The 21,220-nt window shown below is 50.0% G+C and overlaps 1 protein-coding gene across 2 annotated transcripts in view; it reads left to right on the top strand.

Annotated features, from left to right (window-relative positions):
* TMCO4 (transmembrane and coiled-coil domains 4) overlaps positions 1 to 21,220 on the top strand; it is an 81,655-nt gene that overhangs the window by 1,118 nt on the left and 59,317 nt on the right. Inside the window, exons 2-5 of one of the 2 annotated variants that reach the window (XM_054571655.1) lie at positions 7,645 to 7,790; positions 12,883 to 12,992; positions 13,364 to 13,541; positions 20,456 to 20,630. In XM_054571655.1, coding sequence (XP_054427630.1) covers positions 13,372 to 13,541; positions 20,456 to 20,630 — 345 coding nt within the window. In that variant the 5' untranslated portion in view covers positions 7,645 to 7,790; positions 12,883 to 12,992; positions 13,364 to 13,371. The remainder of the gene's footprint in view (positions 1 to 7,644; positions 7,791 to 12,882; positions 12,993 to 13,363; positions 13,542 to 20,455; positions 20,631 to 21,220) is intronic. The other variant, XM_054571656.1, reaches the window with a different exon arrangement.

The raw sequence follows: 21,220 nt of genomic DNA, 5'->3' as shown, positions 1-21,220 counted from the left end.
GCAGGTAGGGGTGGGGAGGGCTGGGGAGGGAGGAGAGACCCCTGGAATCTTCCCAACCTGCGTGTAAAGTATGTCAAGAGGACAGAGACTGAACCTCACAGCCTCCAGCTCTCTGAGCCTTTGGCCCTTGCTTGTTGGAGACACTCTACTAGCCTGAGCTTTCACCGCATTCCCGAGATGAAGGAGTCAGGTGGGTAGGGAATGGTCCAAAGGAAGTCCTAAACTAACCTCAGAGCCTGAAAACCTACCCCTGCCACTTCCTAGCTGTGCGACCTCGTCACTGCACCTCTCTGAGCCTCTGTTTACTTATACAATGGGGGTCATAATACTTCCTAGAATTGATGATACTATGTCAAAATGCTTCACAAAAGATAAAGCACAATGTCAAGTGTGGCCTGTGTCAGAGGCCTTGTCAAATCAAGTGTAAGCTAGGGTGTGTTTCTTTAGAGCCACTAGGATCCGTGTTGATAACCCGTTACTGCTCTCGGTAAATAAATGTAAGAGGCAGCGCCAGGGGTGGCTGAGCTCCAGGCGCGGAGACGGAGGCTCCCTGCCCGCCTCCAGGAACAAAATGCTCCTGTCACGGTCAGCATTTCAGCCTTCACAACGCTGCCAGTCACACGTGCAACAGCAGACAGATGTGGGCTCAGGTCCCGGGTTTGCGGCTCCCTCACGGGGTCCTCTTGAACAATGTCCTCATCTGTACAATGCCTGTCTCCAAGGTTGTCATGAGGATGAAAGGAGCTGAAGCCACAGAGAGCCCTGTGCAGTGTCCGCCACCTGGGAACCTTTTTGCTTTTTAGGACCAAGGTCCAGGTGCGGTCAGAGGGGCACAGTTGACTGACTCAGTGGCCATAGCTCAGCCTGTAAGCTTATCAAGGTCAGAGCCTGCAGAATTTCTCATCAGCCTGAAACCATCTCCCGCTGCCCTGGGAGCACCAGGCTGCAGTGGTTGGATCAGCCCCCTGGGCCTACACATATGGGACTTGAGAAGACTGCTGTGTATTATAAACTGGGGCTACAGACAAGGTGGGGTCGCACTGCCTTGGATGTATTATAGTGGGCAAACGGGGGCTGGAGTGAGGAATCGAACCCGCTTTCCACTTAGCTACCCTCCCATCTGATTGTACCACTTTCTGTGTAACCCTGCTGTGGCTTCCCATTTTCTGAGGGCAAAGAACAAAAACCTCAGCATGGACCACAATGCCCTACACTGTCTAGGCCCCACCCACGCCAGGCCTACTCCTGCAGCCTACCTCAGACCACTCTACCCATAGCCCTCTGTGCTTGAGGCACACCGCTCCTCCCTCCCCAGGGCCTTTGCACATGCTCTTCCAGACCACTCCTCCTCCCTCATCTCACCTTTCCTAGGTTAACACCTCCTCATCCTTCAGATCTGAGCTCAAACTGGACTAGTACCCCAGGCCACTAGACATCCCAGATACGTGGGAGGTATAGCTCAGGTGGAATTACACACTCATCACTAGGACTAATTTCTGCCTCTACCCTGTACACCACCTGGGCCGTGATGCCCAGGCCTCCTGAGACTGGGCCATGTTCACTTAGAGGGGTGCTCATTCGTGAAATCTATCGAAGGGAGTAGCTCTTGAACAAAGAGGGGGACCCTGCTCTTCATAAAGCTGTATGACCCTTTATCAAAAAATAATGCTGAAGTCATTTCTTAGCGGTGGGGGTCGGTGTTCGTTCATCCATCCTGTCACCTGCTCTGCCAGGCACTGTTCTAGGATAGGTCCAGGAACGTGATACAAAAGCCACCGCCCTCATGGAGCTTTCCCTAGAGAGGGAGACAGGCCACAGACAAGCCTGTAATCCACTGTCAGGTGGGGCAAATTCCAAGGAAAGGGCACCATTCTCTGGTGGGAGGGGGAAGTGGTAGTACCTGCTGATTGAGACCCAAAGGGGTACCAAGGGAGCTCTGCTGGGGAGGCAGGGAGGGGCATTGATGTCCGAGCATCATCGACTCGCACCGTGACCCTCCTAGTCACGGGACAGGCACAGAAGCAAGCAGTCCTGAAACCCGAGAGGCAGCGGGGTGGCTCAGACGAAGTCTGGGGGCTTCAGAGGTGGCAGGCCCCATGTTAGCTGGAAAAATCCACGAAGGCTCATGGCAGCCCCCTGAGCCTCTTTAGTAAAGCAGAAAAGAACCTGGGTTTGAAGTCACACAGGCCTTGTTATCAACAAAATGCACAAGGGTTGGCGTGACAGGCAGGAATCTTCAGCTGTCTGTGACGTTGGGTTGGAGGTGCCCATGGTTCCAGGTCTATAAAGTGTCGTGTCAGATGGGCTGGGCCCCCAACTATTCCAGCCACGGAGGGTGGTGGCAGCTGTCGCGGAAGGGGATGTGCCACCTGAACTGTGTATACCCGTCCTCAGGCGCCTCCACCCCTGGTCTGATTAGGGGTCGGGATCCAGTCCAAAGCCGAACTGACGTTCGCAGGTGCGTCTGAGAAGCTAGGCTGGTTCCAGGAGGGAGCGCTGGGCTCCCGCGGGGAGCGAAGACCCTGCAGGTCCGGGCCCGCGGAGCTCTGTGCTCTGCGACCCCCTCCTGTACACAGAGCTCATCCAGCAGCACCCGGGGCTCAGGAGGCCACTGATGGACACAGCAGCCCCCAGCTCTCGGGGCCTCCTGGGGGTCTTGTTCCTGAGCTGGCACCGTAAGGACGCCAAGGCCTGCACTTGACCCAGAAGAGCCCGGACTCCCAGCGACACAACAAGACAAAGTCGGGGGAGGGGGTGAGCACGGACCTTGGCTAGTCTGCGAAGGCCAGGTGTGGGGTGGGCAGGGCTTGCTCTGTGGTAGGACCTCGTTTGGATGCTCTGCGATTACGGTTTTTGTCCAGCCGGTCACATTATCCGTCACCAAAGCAAACGCTGGCTGCGTTATTTTGTCAGTAGCGGGGGCAGACAGTCGTTCTGCAAGCGTCTCCCCTCAGCCTGCAAGCACCCACAGTAGGTGCTCACCCCGGATTTGTCGGCTAACGGCACAGACAGCACGTGGGGCTTCTCCTCAGGTAGATGGGAAGTTCCAAAGGCAGCGCCGAGGAGAAAACCAAATATGGTCAATGTTGTCCTTGAAAGTCCTCTAAATCACCCTTAATACTCCATAACCGAGGCCTTTAGTACAGCACATGCAAGAATAAAGTTCTTTTGTTTTTCTTACATGCCAGAGAATGGTGGCCTTTTTTTTTTTTAAACTTGGAGCAGCCAGTGAAGGTCAAGGTCAAACTTGATGTGCCTGTGCATGCACGTGCAGTGTTCTCGTTTTCTCGTTTCTTCTTTTCTGGTTAACTAGTCACAGGTGCACTTTTAAAGATGTCTGAAGTACAGTAAAATAGACATTACTACTAGAGGGATGGCTATAGTGTCACAGGAAGGCTGGGGACTAATTGCCTAATTGTTCTTGAGCCAAGAATGAAAAGCATCTGGCTGAAAAAATCCTTTATAACAACAGAGCTACATCACTGCTTTTAGGCCGGAAACTCTGAAGGCCATAGATCAAAGTTAACACACACACACACACACACACACACTCTCTCTCTCTCTCTCTCTCTCTCTCTCTCTCTCTCTCTCTCTCTCTTTCTCTCTCGATGGTCCCAGAAGGGGAGATTCTAGGCAGGCCCAATTTACTGGCCCCGTCCTCTCTCCAGTGATTTGGGAGAGAAACCCATTGTTTCTGTATCTTTATCTGGAAGTTAAGTTGGAAGCCAGTAGTAAATGCAGCTTCTTAGGAGGTCTCTGTGGCAACAGATCCAACAGAGAAGGACGGGGCGGTGGGGGGGGGCGTTTGGGCACTCCCACTGTAGACTGGAAGGAAAAAGGAACTTTGGCACAAAAACTTCCCATCCCAGCCTGACCTGAACAGCTTGGAGGGTGGGCGAGGTGGCGGTGGGTGACCGGGTGCCATCGGGGTGGATGCCCTGGCTCTCTAACATCTGGTCCGCATTTGTCATCGTGCCTTCCTCCCCGACTCACCCCCCAGCACGAGCTGCCATCATCTCCCTGGCGGGAGCCTTCTCGCCAGTCTCCCTCTTCATTCAGCCCTCGCCCTACCTGCCCACCGCACAGCCCCCAGGCAGCGCCATTCTAAACTGAAGCCAGACCATGTCCCTCCTCACCAGTCACTGTCCTTATCATGGTGCCTGGGCCACACAGTTGGCCTCCTTCTCCTGCCCCCTTCACCCGCTCTGCTCCAGCCACGCCGCCACCCTGGATCCCACCAGGCACGTTCCCACCTCCAGGCCTTTGCCTTGGCCGTTCCCTTTGCTGGGAACACTCTCCCCTCTGGAAAACCACGTGGCCAGCTCCCTTACCTTGCTGGGGTCTTGGCTCAAATCTCACAGCCCAGTGAAAAGGCAGCTCAGGCCCACCCCAGAGAGGCTTGGGGCTGGCAGGAAAATGAGATGTTAGTCTGGGGACAGGTGGGAGCTAGTGAGATGCATCAAATTTGGTGGTTTTCAAATTGTGTTTGGAATTAATTGTTCTCGCCACTTCAGGACCTGAACTAGTCCAAAGAGAAGACACACGTTTAAATTCTATATTGCTTGTCCCGTGACCTTGACCTTCATTTCTCAGGGCCTTTCTGTCTCCATCTGTATAATGGAGATAATAGCACCTATGCTGTAGGATTGTTGGGAGAAAATGAGATGACGTACAGAAAGAGGTGGCACATGACTAACGTTTACCAAGCATTTGCTGTTATGACTTTCAATTTAAAATTTTAATTGTGATAAAACACCCATAGCATAAAATTCACTATCTTAACCATTTTTAAGTGTACAGTTTAGCAGTGTTAGGCATGTTTACATTGTTGTGCAACCAATCTTCAGACCTTTGCAACTTGCAAATCTGAAACTCCATATCCCTCCTGCCAGCTGAGGTTACCACCATTCTACTTCCTGTTTCTGTGATTTTGACTAAGTGCAACTGTGACTAGTTGACTGGAAAAGAGAAAAAGAGAGAGAAAGAGGAACACCACACACACACACACACACACACACGCGCGCATGCATAAGCACATCGAATTTGACCTTGACCTTCACTGGCTGCTCCAAGTTTAAAAAGAAAAAGGCCACCATTCTCTGGCATGTAAGAAAAACAAAAGAACTTTATTCTTGCATGTGCTGTACTAAAGGCCTCGGTTATGGAGTATTAAGGGTGATTTAGAGGACTTTCAAGGACAACATTGACCATATTTGGTTTTCTCCTCGGCGCTGCCTTTGGAACTTCCCATCTACCTGAGGAGAAGCCCCACGTGCTGTCTGTGCCGTTAGCCGACAAATCCGGGGTGAGCACCTACTGTGGGTGCTTGCAGGCTGAGGGGAGACGCTTGCAGAACGACTGTCTGCCCCCGCTACTGACAAAATAACGCAGCCAGCGTTTGCTTTGGTGACGGATAATGTGACCGGCTGGACAAAAACCGTAATCGCAGAGCATCCAAACAAGGTCCTACCACAGAGCAAGCCCTGCCCACCCCGCACCTGGCCTTCGCAGACTAGCCAAGGTCCGTGCTCACCCCCTCCCCCGACTTTGTCTTGTTGTGTCGCTGGGAGTCCGGGCTCTTCTGGGTCAAGTGCAGGCCTTGGCGTCCTTACGGTGCCAGCTCAGGAACAAGACCCCCAGGAGGCCCCGAGAGCTGGGGGCTGCTGTGTCCATCAGTGGCCTCCTGAGCCCCGGGTGCTGCTGGATGAGCTCTGTGTACAGGAGGGGGTCGCAGAGCACAGAGCTCCGCGGGCCCGGACCTGCAGGGTCTTCGCTCCCCGCGGGAGCCCAGCGCTCCCTCCTGGAACCAGCCTAGCTTCTCAGACGCACCTGCGAACGTCAGTTCGGCTTTGGACTGGATCCCGACCCCTAATCAGACCAGGGGTGGAGGCGCCTGAGGACGGGTATACACAGTTCAGGTGGCACATCCCCTTCCGCGACAGCTGCCACCACCCTCCGTGGCTGGAATAGTTGGGGGCCCAGCCCATCTGACACGACACTTTATAGACCTGGAACCATGGGCACCTCCAACCCAACGTCACAGACAGCTGAAGATTCCTGCCTGTCACGCCAACCCTTGTGCATTTTGTTGATAACAAGACCCGTTGGTTAGAGGAATGGAACTTATTTGTGACCACTGTCCTGTGAGGCTTGGCTGGTCTTCGGGGGGCCAGGACTTTCCGAGATAAAACACTCCCTCTATAGGGATCGAGAACAGAATTGTTGCTTTTAATTAAAATTATTTTTCTAGTATAAAAGCACCCATAAGCTCATGATAGAAAATGTTAAAAAACAAAACAAAACAGAAAAATAGAAAGAACAAAAACCAGTTACTTCTAGTCCCACAGCCCACCACTGAGAGACCTTGATTATTAACATTTTTATGTACTTCCTTGTTGTGTGAAACATTTTTAAAAACATAACTGGAATCGTATCCTTTATCCAGTGGCCTGCTATTAACCACCTCTCTGGAAAATAAAATCCCTCGTTTGCAGCACTTGCCAATTTCTCTGGCGTAAACACTCACCGTGGCCCACTTCAGGCCACCAAGGTCACTGAAATACAGAGTTGGGAAGAAGTGCCTGGAGCTACTCCTCACCGGCCAATGTGAGCCCGGAGCAGCACATTAGATTATAGTTTAAAATCACGTCTATTTTTTCTAATTTTAAAATCAATACATACTCATTTTTAAAAATTCACAAAACAGAAATGTAAAAGAAAAAATTAAAATCATCTATCATCAACCCTCCTGCCTGCTTTTAAAGACAGCTGCTATCAGCAACTGAGCAAATCCTAACAGTCCCCTCACTGTGGACAGAGACATAAATAAAATAACTTTCTCCCAAGTTCAAAAGCAATACACATTAGGGCAGAAAATTTGGGGAATGCAGAAAAGTCTCTGGCCTCTCATCTCTCAGAAATAATTTTGGAGGCTACTCTGATGGCCACTTTCCTTCTCTGAGCCTTTTTAACCTGATTGGACTTGCAGCTTGACTCTGTTTGTAGGTGTGGTGCAGGCACATTCCCATGCCCCGCGGAAGGTGAACATCCAGTTGTCACTGATAATTTACATATTAAAAACCCTACGGAGGCTTAAAGAGGCAGGAAATAATATTCTAGTTCCTTGGTGTGGAAACAGGCCGTTAAGATGAAGTTCAGGTTATTTGAAGCTTTGGGGGACCCTGGGGTTGGTGCTCTGGGACATCCCTGGGTAATTCTAGGCACTTGGCCCTTATTCTATCTCTGTTCTTTGCCTAATGCTCAATGGGAGGGAGGTGGAGGGGGGCGGTTAGAATAGGAGAGAATAACCAGGAAAATCTACCTCTTGGTTAAGCCCCAGACCTAGTTCATTCATTCATTTGTGTAACAGGAATTTCTGAGCGCTCAGTCTGTGGCAGGTACGGGTTGAGGCCTGAGATGGAGGAGATCGGGCATGTGCCCTCTCCTGCCAGGCTAACCAAGGAGTGGGCTCAGCCACCGCAGCTCAGGGTACGAGGAGTGAGAACAGGCAGTCCAAGCAGAGTCCAGGGCTGTGCTCAGTGACCTGTAGCTGCCTGCCACCCTGCCAAGAAAGGCATCCCAGGTAGAGGGACCTGCGGGGCAAGGCTTCCTGAGCTTGGGCAACCGGATCCCTGTCTCCCACAGGCCTTCTGCAGATCCCACACGCTATGGACCCACTGGCTGGTTTTTCTGGTTTGCTTCTCCAGGGCAATTTGCATATTTCCCCAAGAACCATCCAGAAGCTGACAACCTGTTAGACGGAAGGCCCACAGTTGTTTCTGGAAATCTGCGTAAGTGTTAATTAAGGTTTCTTTTCCTTCAGAACACTCGTCACTATTTAAAATGGTCTTATTTTAGATATTATGAGTTTATATATTGTCTGTCTGCCTCACTAGAATGTAGCTCCGTGATGGAGCGCTGTTGTCTATCTGTCCTAGTCACAGGTGCGTCCCCAGCATGTAGGACGGTGCCTGGCCCATAAGAGGTGCCATTAGGTGTTTATTGAATTAACTAACTGCTTAATTTGGGGAGGAGGCGAATTTGTGTTTTTAGTTTACTCAGACCTTAAGAAAATGTCTTTTGAATCCTAGAGAGACATCACAGTTCTTTTATTTATTTATTTATTTTACTTTTTATTTTAAAATAATTATAGACTACAGGCAGTTGTAAAAACAATAGTATGGAGAGGTCCTGCATGTCCTCACAGCTCCTTGCATGGCTGTGGCCTTGCAATTAAGCCTGAGTCCTTCGCTGGGAGAACTTGGCCTGCCCTGGCGTGGCCCCCGGCCGCATCCCCTCCAACCTCATCTCTTCCCTCCCATTGTCCAAACCCGGGTTGCACTGGGCATCTTTTTGGTTCTTAAAAAGCATCTTCTTTTGCCCCTGGCTCGTGTGACTCAGTTGGTTGGAGCATCCTCCCATAGACCGAAAGATCGGGGGTTCAATTCCCGGTCAGGGCACGTGCCTTGGTTGAAGGTTCAGTCCCTGGTCAGGGTGCATAGAAGAAGGCAACCAATCAATGTTTCTCCCTCTCTCTCTCTATCTCTCTCTCTGTCTCTGTCTCTGTCTCTCAAAACAATGAAAAAATGCCCTCGGGTGAGGATTAAAAAAAACTGAAAAACATCATCTCTCTTCCACCTCTGAGTCTTGACATGTGCTGCCCCCTCTACCCAGAGCAGGTTCTTCCTCCCCACCTGCCCCTATCTGACATCACCTCCTCCAGGAAGCCAGTTCTGGGTTCCAGGCCCCCTCTTGCTCTCGCTCTACCTGTGTTTCCTCCATCACAGCGTTTATTCTGCTGGCTTGTCATTGTCAGCTTACTGGTCTCCCTCTACCGCTGCGCTGTTTCTTCTGCTGGAATGCCCTCCCGTCCACCCGCAGGGCTGTCCCCTTTACTTCCTGCCGGCCTGTGCCGGCACGGCACCTCTACCGTTCACTGGCACCCCGCAGCCACTTCCCGCCGGCCCATCGCTTCATGTCCCCCTCACTCTGCCTAATTGTTCTTCCCTGGTGGTCGCTTCCTGACCAAATGTTTGCTCTTTATCTAGCGGACTGCTAAGAACATGGACCCTACAACCAGGCGGCCCAAGTGCAAATCTGGGTCCCGCCACTTATTAGCTATGTGATCTTGGGCAAGTACTTAAATTATCGCTATGTATTGTATTACTGTCTGTGTCCCACCAGAACATAAGCCCCTCAAGAGGAGGGAATTTGTCACTTTTGTCCCCTCATCTGCCCCAAGGACCAGAACAGAACAGCACACATCATATTCCCTTCCTCATTCATCTGGCAAGTAGCTATGGAACACCTAAAATATCCAGGGCCTGCTCAGAAAGCTCGGGGTGCGGCAGTGAAGAAAAGCCAGGGGCCTTCCTGAGACACTTATTTTCTATGTGTATCCATAGGTAAATGAGTAATTTAAAAATATATTATTTAAGCCCTGGCTCGTGTGGCTCAGTGGATAGAGCACCAGCCTGCGATCCAAAAGGTCACCAGTTCGATTCCCAGTCAGGGCACATGCCAGAGTTGCGGGCCAGGCCCCGGGGTGGGGCGGGGGGTAGGGCGTGCGAGAGGCAACCACACATTGATGCTTCTCTCCCTTTCTCCACCCCTTCTCCCTAAAAATAAATAAAATTTATTAAATATATATTATTTAAGATAGGACTAAGTATTATAAACTAGACAGGATGCTGGGATAGAGAGGCAGAAGTACTTAGCCTGGTGACAGTTGGGCTGAGGTCAGACTGATGTCAAGGTCAGGGGAAGGGTGTCTCAGGCAGGGGGAATGGCAAGTGCAAAGGCCCGGGGGGAGACCAGCTTGCATGTTCGGAAAGTGGAAAGGCCGCCCGCGTGGCTCTAGCACAGTGACAACTCGCGTCGGGGGCATGAGACGTTTAGAAGCAGGCGGGGCCGATCACACAGGATGTTGTAGGCCATCCTAGGGGGATGGGGAGTCGCCCGCGTGCAGCGGGACGCCTTCGGGGGCTTTTAGGCAGGCCAGTGACAGGACTGGTGTATATGACAAAAAGGCCACTAGGGCTGCTGTAGAGAGAACGGATTAGAGGGCATGACGAGTGTATTTGTTGAATGAACGAATGAATTTGGCCTGAGCTGAGCTTTGTGTGCACTAACTAAAGGGTGAGGCAAAAGGAGGTTTACTGCTGTTCACACAGAAAATAATAATTAAGAAATAATAATACAAGAATAAACTGTGCAGCACGTACTCGTAACTGCATACCTGCTTTTGCCCCGCCCTGTATGCCCCCCTCTTGCCTGTGGTCTAGCACATGCTCCTCTGATTAGAAGGATGTTTATTCTTGAACCAAAAACTAATGTGGTTCTCCCTAGGGACCAGCCCAGGAAAATACCATCCTGGGCCCCTCCAGGTAGTAGGCACAATTACCACAGCCTCCAAAGGACACGTGGAGTTGATTCCGTGTCGTGGAAATTGCTAAGCCTGCTGCCGTGGCTGGCTGCTGCCCCCAGTGCTGTCCTTAGTTCCTGCCTTGTGGCTGTCCCCTTGGTCCGCCCCTGTGGTGTGGGATGATCCTCTGAGTCAGGGAAAGATGCAAATCTCAAACTTCGGTTCCTGAAGCAATCACTGGAGGCCAATCTTACTGGGTGACTTTGGGCGAAGTCTTTCCCTCTCTATGCCTCGATCTCTCCATCCGAAACAAGGGAAGAAGGATCCCCGTGCAGGTGTAGAGGAGAGAGCACAGGCTTAGAGCCAAAAGCCTGGCTTGACTTTTATCACATACTTACTGTGTAACCTGGGGGAGATCGCTCGGCCTCTCCGAGCCTGAAAATCATAATGGTTCACGTCCCGTTTTCCCTTACGTGGTACTGGTGAGAATTAAATGGGTTGGAAAGTGCTTTGTCAACTGGATGTGCCACGCAGATGTTGATTTGTTGCTTCTAATGAAGCTCAGGTTTCTTTTGAAAAGCTAATGAAATACTAGTTGTAGACAGACTTTTTAATAACTCCTTCATAGAAGTTATCCTTTAAGAACAAAAATGTTACAGCTCAGCTAGATGAGAATGGATTTACATGCCAAAATCGGTGCACAGTATGTGTATTAGACTAGAAATCTCTTCCTGATAGGATGAGTGTTTAAACCAAGGTGGTGGTCAAGGACGCTAGTGTGGGGCTCTGGTCTACGGTTTACTGGCTGTGTGACCTGGGCCCAGTTACTTGCTGTCTGAGCCTGTTCCCTCACTTGCACTCTGGACACTGTGGTTTTACCTGGCTTGTCGAGCTGGCTGAGACTATGTATGTTAAAACCGCAGCCCAGGCCTGGCATCCAGCTATGGCTCACTAATCCTAATTTAACTCTTATTATTTATAAACCATTACCGTGTGCCAGGCACTGTGCTGAGCATTTCATTTGTTTTTTTGTTGACTGTTTCATGGGTTTATTTCTTTGACAAACATTTATTGGGCATGAGCCCTGTACCAGGCTCTGTTCTAAGTGCTTTGCAAATACTAATCTGCATGGCTGTGCCGTTTACTGCTAACACAGCTCTTCCAGGCGGATACTGTTGTAGTTCCATTTGTAGGTGAAGAAATCTAAGTACAGAGAGGCTGTGTTGCCCCAGGTCCCATATCAATTAGATAGAGGTGGTCAGATTCACACCCAGCTCTGTCTGGTCCTGAGCCTGTGTTCACATCCACAATGTCCTGTGGTCAAGGCTGGTACCCTTCCTGGTACTTGCTGCCAGGCCCCTTCCTGCCCCTTGAATACCGGCCTTGGCTTGGTTTGCTCCCTTCCTTCTCTACCACTCCCCTCCCTGCCCTTCCCCTTCTCCCCCTGGGAAGGAAGGAAAGAATAAAGGGAGGGAGAGAGGGGAAAGAAGACCTCCTTCCTCCTTTCCTTCTTTTTTTCCTCTCCTCCTTTCCTTCCTTCCTTTCATTGAAGTAGAACATTCATAGAGTGCACAAACCTTAAGTATACAGCTGAATGACTTTCTCATTGTACTTATACCCATGTAATTACCATATGGGCCAAGATGTAGGACATTTCTGTCACCAGAAGCTTTCCTGTGCCCCTTCTGAGCCAATATTCCCTCCCACAGGTAACCTCTTTTCTGACTGCTATCACCTCAGAGTGGTTCGATTTGTTCTTCAAGGTCATGTAAACATAACCGTATAGAATGTATCCTCATGAATGGCTGTCTGCTTACCATTTTGTCTATGAGATTCACTCATGTTATTGTAGTTAACCAGACCTTATCCTTTTTCATTGCTGTGTAATAGTCCATGGTTTGAATATGGGGCAGTTCATCCATTCTCCAGCAAGCGAACGTGTGGGTTGTTTGTAGTTTGGGACTGTTATGAATGAAGCTTTTATGAGCATTCCTACACATGCCTTTTGGTGAACAGAAGTCCTTGTTCCTCAGGAATGAAGTTACTGGAGCATAGAGAACATATGTTTAGCTTTAGTGGATAGTGTCAAACTCTTTTCCAAGTGGTGGTTTACACTTCCATCAACAGTATATGAAAGTCTCATTTGCTCCTTATTCTCACCAGCACTTGGTATTGTCAGTCTTTTTAGTTTTAACAAGTCTGACAGGTGAATGGTAGTATCTCACTGAGTTTTTTTTTATCCTCACCCAAGGACATGCTTGTTGATTTTAGAGTGAGGGGAGGGGAGGGAGAAAGAGAGGGAGACATCGATGCAATGTTCTATTCGTCTCTTACCCTCATCAACACTTGATATTGTCAGTCTCTCATTTTAGCCATTCTGATGGGTGAGTAGCAATGTCTCATTGGGGTTGGAATTTCTATTTCTCTGATGACTAATGATGTTCAGCACCTTTGCACATGCTTATTGGCCATTGGTTGTCTTTTATGAAGTACCTGTTTTGCCTATTTTTTTTTTTTAGGATTTTTTTTAGAAAGGGGGAGAGAGAGAGAGAAACATCAATGTAAGAGAGAAACAACAATCAGTTGCCTCCTATATGCACCCTGACCGGGGACCAAACCCACAACCTAGGTATGTGCCCTGACTGGGAATTGAACCAGTGACCTTTCAGCGTATGGGACAATGCTCCAGCCAAGTGAGCCATACCAGCGAGGGCTATTTTGTCTATTTTAAAATTTGCCTCCTTTCTTCTTCTTGACTTAAAGGAGTCGTTTAAATACTAAGGATACAAATCCTCTCTTGAAATACGTATTGAAAATATATCCTACTAGTGTTTGGTATGTGTTTTTACTCTCTTAAAGATGATGAATAGAAGTTCCTAATTATAATGCAAGCTAATTTATCAATCTTTTCTCTTAGGCTTGATAATTTTTGTGTCCCATTTAAATGACCTTTGCCTACCCCTGGATGTCTTTCTCACTCACCGGGCTTTTTTCCTGCAGGACAGGCAATGGCCGCGCGGGACAGGTCAAGCCTCAGGCTGCGTCAGGTGGCCGAGCCAGCCGTGGAGGGGGAGCCACGCCTGCCCGTGGGCCGGGAGTTGTCAGAGGCCAACCGCTTTGCCTATGCCGCCCTCTGTGGCATATCCCTGTCCCAGCTATTTCCAGAACCTGAGCAAAGGTGAGTGCTTCTGTCTCGCAGAGGGAAGGTCATGCTTCTTCAGAGACACTGTTATTGACAGCCCAAGCAGCCTGCCAGGTACTGTGGGGCACTACGGAAGGAAGAAAGTCATTGTCCTTGGCTTTAAGGAGCCCACAGCCTGCTAGGGAAATAGGGTATCTCATTGACCACTCACTCTTTCACTCACCTTCACCAAGCATTTTCCGAGCACCTACTGTGTGCCAGGCACCATTTGAAGTACCTGGAAGGTATCTATGAATAAGGTGAACAAGGCGGACAGCATCCCTGCCCTCAGGTAGGACACAGTCTAATACGGAGATGAGATATTTATTCATTCATGTCACATGCATTTGTTGAATTCCTACTATGTGCTGGGTGTACTACAAGACCCTATAGTCGAAGAAGAACAAGGTCTGGAGGTCTAGACTGATTATAATAGCAGACAGATGGGGTAAAGAATGACAGGGTTAATGAACACGTTAATATCTGCCATTGTCAATATCTAACACGTGCATTTAAATGTATCTTTAAATTTCTAATAGCAGAGTTGTTCAGAGCTTGGGCTTTGCCCTTCAAGGGTTTCAAGGACTCTAAAGGGAAAGAGTCTAAAGGCAGGAGGAGGCCAGTAAGGAGGCTGATGGAGTCAATTGGAGACCAAGAGGTGGAGAGAGGGCACGGGGGAGACAGACATTTCTCAGGGAGAATGGGGTTGACTTGGGGACAAGCTGGATGTTGCAGGGGCAGAGGGGAGGAACTAACTATCCCCAAAAGTCCAGGAGGGGTGGGCGCCTAGGAGGAGAGAGATATCATTACTGAGATGGGGAGCAACAAGCTGGGGAACAGGAGATGACAAGAAGTTTTCACATCAGCAGTGTTCTCTAGACCCCGCCTCCCAAATCTCTGCCATGAGTAAACCTCCCCGTGCCTTGGATCTTAGCTGTGCGTTTTTGTTTAACTGTATTGTTTTGTTTTTTATCTTTGCCTCTCCCACTGGACACAACACTTGAGTATATTCATCTCCCTGGGGGTCCCCTCCAGGAAGCCTTCCCTGACCTTCCCCACTCTCACACCAGGGCGTCTCTCTGCCTGCGTGCCCTGTGGCCCATCGCCATGCCCCAGGCTGCACTGTAACTCTTCCCACGCCTGCCGCCCCAGCAGTCGGAGCTCCCTCATTCACCTCTGAGCCCCTAGTGCCTTACACCCGGCTTAGCGTAGCGAAGACACAGGGTGAGATTCGTGGAAAGAGGGGGTAGAGAAATGCTGGCTTTATTAGCACGGGAGCCATTCCATGGGTTTTGGACCCACGTCTGGGTTCACATCCTCTGCCACTTTTCCACTTTTACATGTAACCTTGGGCAGGTTATTTAATTTCCCTACGCATCAGTCTCTCCATCTGTAGAGTGGGCTAATAAGACCCACCCACACTTGCAGGGTGATTATAAGAATTAAATGATTGGAGAAAGGTGGTCAAAAGGTACAAACTTTTGTACAAGATAAATAAGTACTAAGGATGCAATGTACAGCATGACTGTAATTAACTCTGCTTTATGATAGACATGAAAGTTGCTGAAAGAGCCAGTCCTATGAGTTTTCACACCAAGGAAAGCGATTTTTGGCTTTCTCTTTTTATTGTATGTATATGAGATGCTGGATGATAACTAAACTTATTGTGGTAATCATTTCACAATGTATGTAAGTTAAACCATTGTGATGTACACCTTAAGCTTCCGCAGTGACATATCTATCTATCTATCTATCTATCCATCTATCTATAAATTATATCTCAATAAAAGGGGGGAAATAAATGAGATAAGGTAGGTAAAGCCCACAACACTGTGCCTGGCACATAGAAGGTATTCAATAAATGGTACTGGTTACTTGAAAACTCTGTGACTTACTTTATTTGCCTCAGTTTTCTCATCTGTAAAATGGAGACAATACTGAACATACTCCTACCAGTCAGGGTATTTGGAGCTGCAAGTAACAATAGATTTCTTTTTTCTCACTTAACAGGAAATCAAAAGGTAGGGAGTTCCAGGCTTGATTGAGTGCCTCAAAAAGCCTTTCGTTTGGCTTCTCTGCAGTCCTCTGGGCCTTCCCCTCCTGATCACATCATGGCTGCTGCAGCTCCACAAATCACACCCTCCCAGGAAAAGGCCCAAGGCACAGGGAGGAGGGCAGGGATTCCCCTCAAGTCTCTCTCCTCAGGGAGGAAGCCTTTCCCAGAATAGGCCAAGAGGGCTTCCCCTTTTGGCCAGGATCTCACTTGCCCAAGCCTCACCTGCAAAGGGGGCTGGGGAAAAAAATAAAGGTACTTGCCATTTTCAACCTCCACCATGAGAGGTGGGTTCTGCTGTCAGGAAGAAGGGGCTGGAGAATTACTGCTGCAGAGAAACAGCATCTGTTAGAGAGGGTGCTTGCGAGGAGGGAACATGTTGACGGCTCCCACAGAGCCTGGCATAGAGCTGCTGCCAAACAAATATTGGATAGTCTCATTATTAATAATGAATTCACATACTCTATCTGGAGGTTAGAATATATCTCATGGGATATTCTGTTCCCAAGCAAGCCGGAGTCCTATCTCCTGCAAAGGTTTGAGTCTTTCCCCACTCTGGCCCATCCCAGTGCCATATCTAGGGAGCCTCTATCTTTCTGGAAGCTTTCCCTGACCTCATAAACCCCTACCTGATAAACTGAAACACAGGTGGGGAAGAACTCTGTGAACCTAGACAGTATGCTAGGCCTGTGCTGGGCACATAAGGAAGTAAGGTATTGTCCTCTGTGCTGAATACATAGGGATGTGAGTTATTGTCCTCTGTGCCCCCTCCCAACCACATATCCAAGTATTGCACGTGAGGCTGGGAACGTCTGTCCTGAGGCATTCCTTCCTGAAAGTTTCTGATTCGGTATGCCAACTCTTTCCACGTGGTTGATCTTGGTTTTCCTTGACCCAAAACACATTTTACACACAGCCTCAATTTTTTTACAGCCTAGATATGCTCTTGGTTTCAGTAATCTTAAGAAAACACTTTGTGGCCCTGGCCAATGTGGCTCAGTTGGTTGGAGCATTGTCCAAGGCACCAAAAGGTTCTGGGTTCGATTCCCAGTCAGGGCACATACCTAGGTTGCAGATCCAGTCCCCGCTTCGGGTTCATACGGGAGGCAACCGATTGATGATGTTTCTCTTTCTCTCTTTTACTCTCTCTCTAAAATCCATAATTGTATCCTCAGACGAGGATTTAAAAAAAAAAAAAAAAGCAAAGCAAACACTCTGCGGCCATTTTTGTCCACATGGGACACAAAAGCAAGCCTTTAAAACACAGCCATACCTCAGTATCGTCAGCTTCAGAACTTGTCAAACCCATTTTTTTCTCATCAAAATGTAGTCGTCACATTTTGATGAGAAAAAAAAAAATGTTTCAGCACTCGGTGCTTGCACTGGACTCATCGCATTCGCTAGAACTTGTATGAATCAAACACCATCCCGTGAGAGAAAATGCTTCATCGTTCAGTCCTCATGAGTTTCGGCACTCGTCATGAGTTCCGGAACGGATTAGCGATGAGCACTGAGGTACCAGTGCACTTATTTCTCACCCATGCTGCAAACGTCCCAGATGCTGTTTTCTGCGATTAATTCTATTTATTAAACATGGAGGTGTGCGTGGGTAGAGCAAGGCCAGCAGATGTTTTCCACAGAGGACAGGGTACTTGAGCCTGCGGGCCATGTGGTCTCTGTCCCAGCCCCTCAGCTGTGCCGTTGTAGCCTAAAAGCACAGAACTGGGTGTGACTGTGTTCCAGTAAAACTTAATACAAGAGCAGGCTGCAGGCCAGGTGTGGCCGCCTGGGTGGTTTGCAAGCCCCCGGTGAGCAGGGAGAGCTCTGGACTCCAGTAGGCCTCTGGGCTCCAGGTGAAGCTCTGCCCTGCCCGTTAGGGAGGCCCTTGATAAGGCATTTAATCTCCGCAGCCCCGGGGCTCCACCTGCAAGGCTCGGTAAGGATGAAAGGGGATGTTTGACGCACCTGTTTAGCCAACATCTGGCTTGTGGTGAGTTCCCAGGAATGTCATCTCTGGAGAAGGGCGTCTCTCTGTGGGTGAGCAGCTCTGGAGTGAGAGTTGTGGCCTTGAACCTTAGAGCTGTCACTTAACCCCTCGGGGTCAGGGTGTCCTTAGACCTAGAATGGGGGTAAAAGCAATGCCTCCCTCCCTCATGGGGATGTGATGGGAAGCAAACAAGCAGCGTGTAGAGCACTCAGCACAGGACTGAGCGATAGTTGCTCTGTGATTATCATTTGTTGTCACTGTTGCTGTTGATCTTTGCGTATCTCGACTAGACCTCCCACCACTTTAGAAGTGGTTACCAAGGCCCTGCTGATCAAAAATGCTGTTTGTTATTTGATAGATTTCTGTACTGCCACTTTACATATATATGAAATATTTATTAATTTACTAGTTCATTTAAAGAAGCACACAAATAGTGCTTTATATGTGGCCAGGTATTATTCTAAGCACATGACAAATGTTGACTTAGTTAATCCTTTCAACACCCCCTGAAATAGGTTTCATCAGTATCGCCTCTGTTTTACAGATAAAGAAGCTGAAGCACAGAGAGGTTAGGTAACTTGTCCAAGATCCCACAGCTAGTGGCAGAGCTGGGATTTGAACCAGAGTCTCTGCTCCTAACCCCTCCACTCTTGTCATGAGATGCTTCTCCGCCTCCAAGATGTTCTTCAGGGACGCAGGGCCAGGCCACGCTGCTGCCCTCAGCCCCGTGCCCTCCGGCAGAGAAATTTATTCCTAAGTAGTGCTCAGGCCACATAGCCCTCCCCCGCCCCCCGACACACCCGCAGGCCATGCTGGGTGACCCCAGGAGCAGCAGTGAAGCAAATTATCGTAGCCAGAGCAGCGGTAGCTAACGTGTATTGAGAGTTATCAGGTGCCAGGCTCTGTTACCATGTCATTTAATCTTTCCAACCGACCTGAGGCAGGTGCTGGTATCATCTGCATTTACAGCAGAGAAAAATGAAGCCGAGAGAGATGAAGAAAAGACACAAAGGAGACTCCCCCAGGGGACTTTAGGGCCTGACCCCGCACCCTGTTCCCCACTGCCTCCCTTGGCCATCCCATAAATAAAAATAATGGTGCCCGCTACCGTAAGCTGAATAGCTCCTCCATGCCAAGCCCTGCCCTGGGCGCTTCATATGTATTGTCTCATTTCACCTGGAACAGGCTTATGATCATGATCTCTGAAACCCACTTGCAGATAAGGAAACTGAGGCACAGAGAGGTCAAGTTACTTTTGCAACATGCTGCATTGCTCACAAGTCCCTTTAAGAATGAAAGGCTTTCCCCCAGTTGCAGAGGGGCTGCCAGCATGGCCTGGGCCTGTCACAGCTGAAGAGAGACGCCTTGCCCAAGGTTCCGCCCCCTTCTTGGGGCAGTCTTTATCCGAGGACCGGCTGTGTGACGGCATAAAGGCCCAGCCATCCCACCCCACAGGGGCAACTCTGAAGGGTCACCCTGCTTTCAGACGCCCAGCAGGGTTGCCTGAGGCTTCAGTAGAGGTGGCATGTACCTCGACTGCTCCCCGGCCTGGCCCTGCATCCTCCCTGCCCTCCCACAGATACTGATCCCAAGAGGATCCTAATAATCATTTCAGAGCTGCCTCCTGGGGACCCAGACCCTAACAGTGTGGCTGGGATTTGAACCTGAGCTTTTCACCACTCCTGTCAGGGGCCCGGCCTGCAGAGATCTCTCCACACGAGTTTCAGTGGCCCCAGCTCTCAGGACTGGGATGGGTGGGCTTTCTGGGATCCACAGGGACCAGGGCCAGGTGATGCAAGCAGGGAGCACCCTGATGTCGCCCCCATCCCCAGGGAGCTCTGCCTGTTTCTGGGAAGCCTGATCCCACCCCGATCTGGCCAGAACTGGGGGTGCAGAGGCCAGGACAGGGAGCGCCAGGGCAGTGCGGTGGAGGCAGGCGGGTGCCGGGTTTGGAGGCAGACCTGGCTTCTAGGCCTCAGCCTTCCCTCCGGGCTGGTGTAATCACCTCCTAGCTGACTCCCCTGCCCCACGTCCCCCGGCCCACCCACCACTCTGCTCACCATCCTCACTGTCTCGAGCGAGCGGTGACTTCAAGTCAAAGCCTGATGTGGATGCTGCCGCTGTCCGCACAGTGCCACGTGCTTCCTGCAGCTGCGTCTCAGCTCCTGGGGTTCCTTCTTCCCTGCGGCGTCCCAGCGATCACCCACCCAGGGGCTCCGGCGGGACTCAAGTGCCCACTGTGGAGAGAGACCCCACGGCGGCAGTGGCCATGGAGGAAGGACAGCCTCTTTCTCTGCACTTTGTCTGCTGCCAAGCGGCCAACTTACCCCAAGAAAGCCCATCCTCAGTGACTTCCAAACGCAGCAAACCTCTTTCTGTGGGAAGCCTTTTCTAGTCACTGCTCCTCGCCTCTGCTGGCCGGCCTGGGGCTCCCTCTCTGCACTCACCAGGGCTCGGTTCCTGCCTCTGCCCTAGCGCATCCCATGCCACCAGGATCCGTTAGATATGCCCCTGTGTCCACCCGCTGGGAGCTTCTCATCAGAAACTGCATCTCATTCCTCTTTGATCCCTCAGCCCCCAGCACAGCCCAGGCTCAGGCCGGGCCCAGGGCACGTGGTCAGGGGCTGCTCGTTGACCTCGTTCCTTTGGTTTACAAGCCTCTTTGGTCAAAGGTTTGCTGTGGAAGAGGCTAAAACCCCTACCACCTGAAATTAAGTTTTGGCTCCAATGGATTCCATGCAATGCAGTCACCATGGATTGTGTATGTGTTGGCTGTTCACATGCATGAGCACATCTAAGCTCAGCTCCCCAATGGCCTTGTGAGGTGCACAGTCTGGAAGCTTCAGGATCTCAGTTGTGTCTGTCTTTCAGCTCCTTCTGCACAGAGTTTGTGACAGGCCTGGTGAAGTGGCTGGAGTTGTCCGAAGCCGTCTTGCCAACCATGACTGCCTTTGCCAGCGGCGTGGGAGGCGAAGGAGCCGACGTGTTTGCTCAGATTTTAATGAAGGACCCCATCTTGAAGGAGGACCCGTTGGTGATCACTCAGGTACACCCACCCCCCAGGCGGCCGCTGCCAGGGAAACCAGAACAAATCATCTCCTAAGTCAGTCTGATCGTTGCTTCTAATTGGGGCAGTTGAAAGATAAAATATTTCATCAGAATATCGTGATGATGATCATAGCTAATGTTAGATTACCATTATTGCATATTTACTATTGATTTAATTTATTACTTAAGCAATGCTTAGTGTGTGTACCTTTACAAATATTAACTCATTTAATTCTCAAAGCAACTTCATGAGGTTGGTAGTATAAACATTCCCGTATTGTAAATGAGAAAACTTAGGCACCGTGAGATTAAGTATCTCGTTAAGGTCATACAGCTGACAAGTGGCTGAGTCCGGATTTGAACCTTGGCGGTCTGACTCCAGAGCCCCTGCTCCTTAGTGCCATGCTGTGGGGCCTTTTATCACAAGCAGCAACTTTGCTGTGTGCCCTTGGGCTTGTCACACACCTGCTCTGTTTGCAGTTAAAACAGGCAGCCCGTGACACAGGTTGTTGGTGGGTCAAGTGAACAGATTTAAAACAGCCCTTCCCCTCCTTCATTTCACGCCATCAAATTCTCACACATTCATTC

The sequence above is a fragment of the Pteronotus mesoamericanus genome, unplaced genomic scaffold (genome assembly GCF_021234165.1).
Source record: "Pteronotus mesoamericanus isolate MK-2021 breed Mesoamerican mustached bat unplaced genomic scaffold, CSHL_Meso_final contig_221, whole genome shotgun sequence".
NCBI lineage: Eukaryota > Metazoa > Chordata > Mammalia > Chiroptera > Mormoopidae > Pteronotus > Pteronotus mesoamericanus.
The sequence above is the reverse complement of the archived record's forward strand: the minus strand, read 5'-3'. Positions and strand labels throughout refer to the sequence as shown.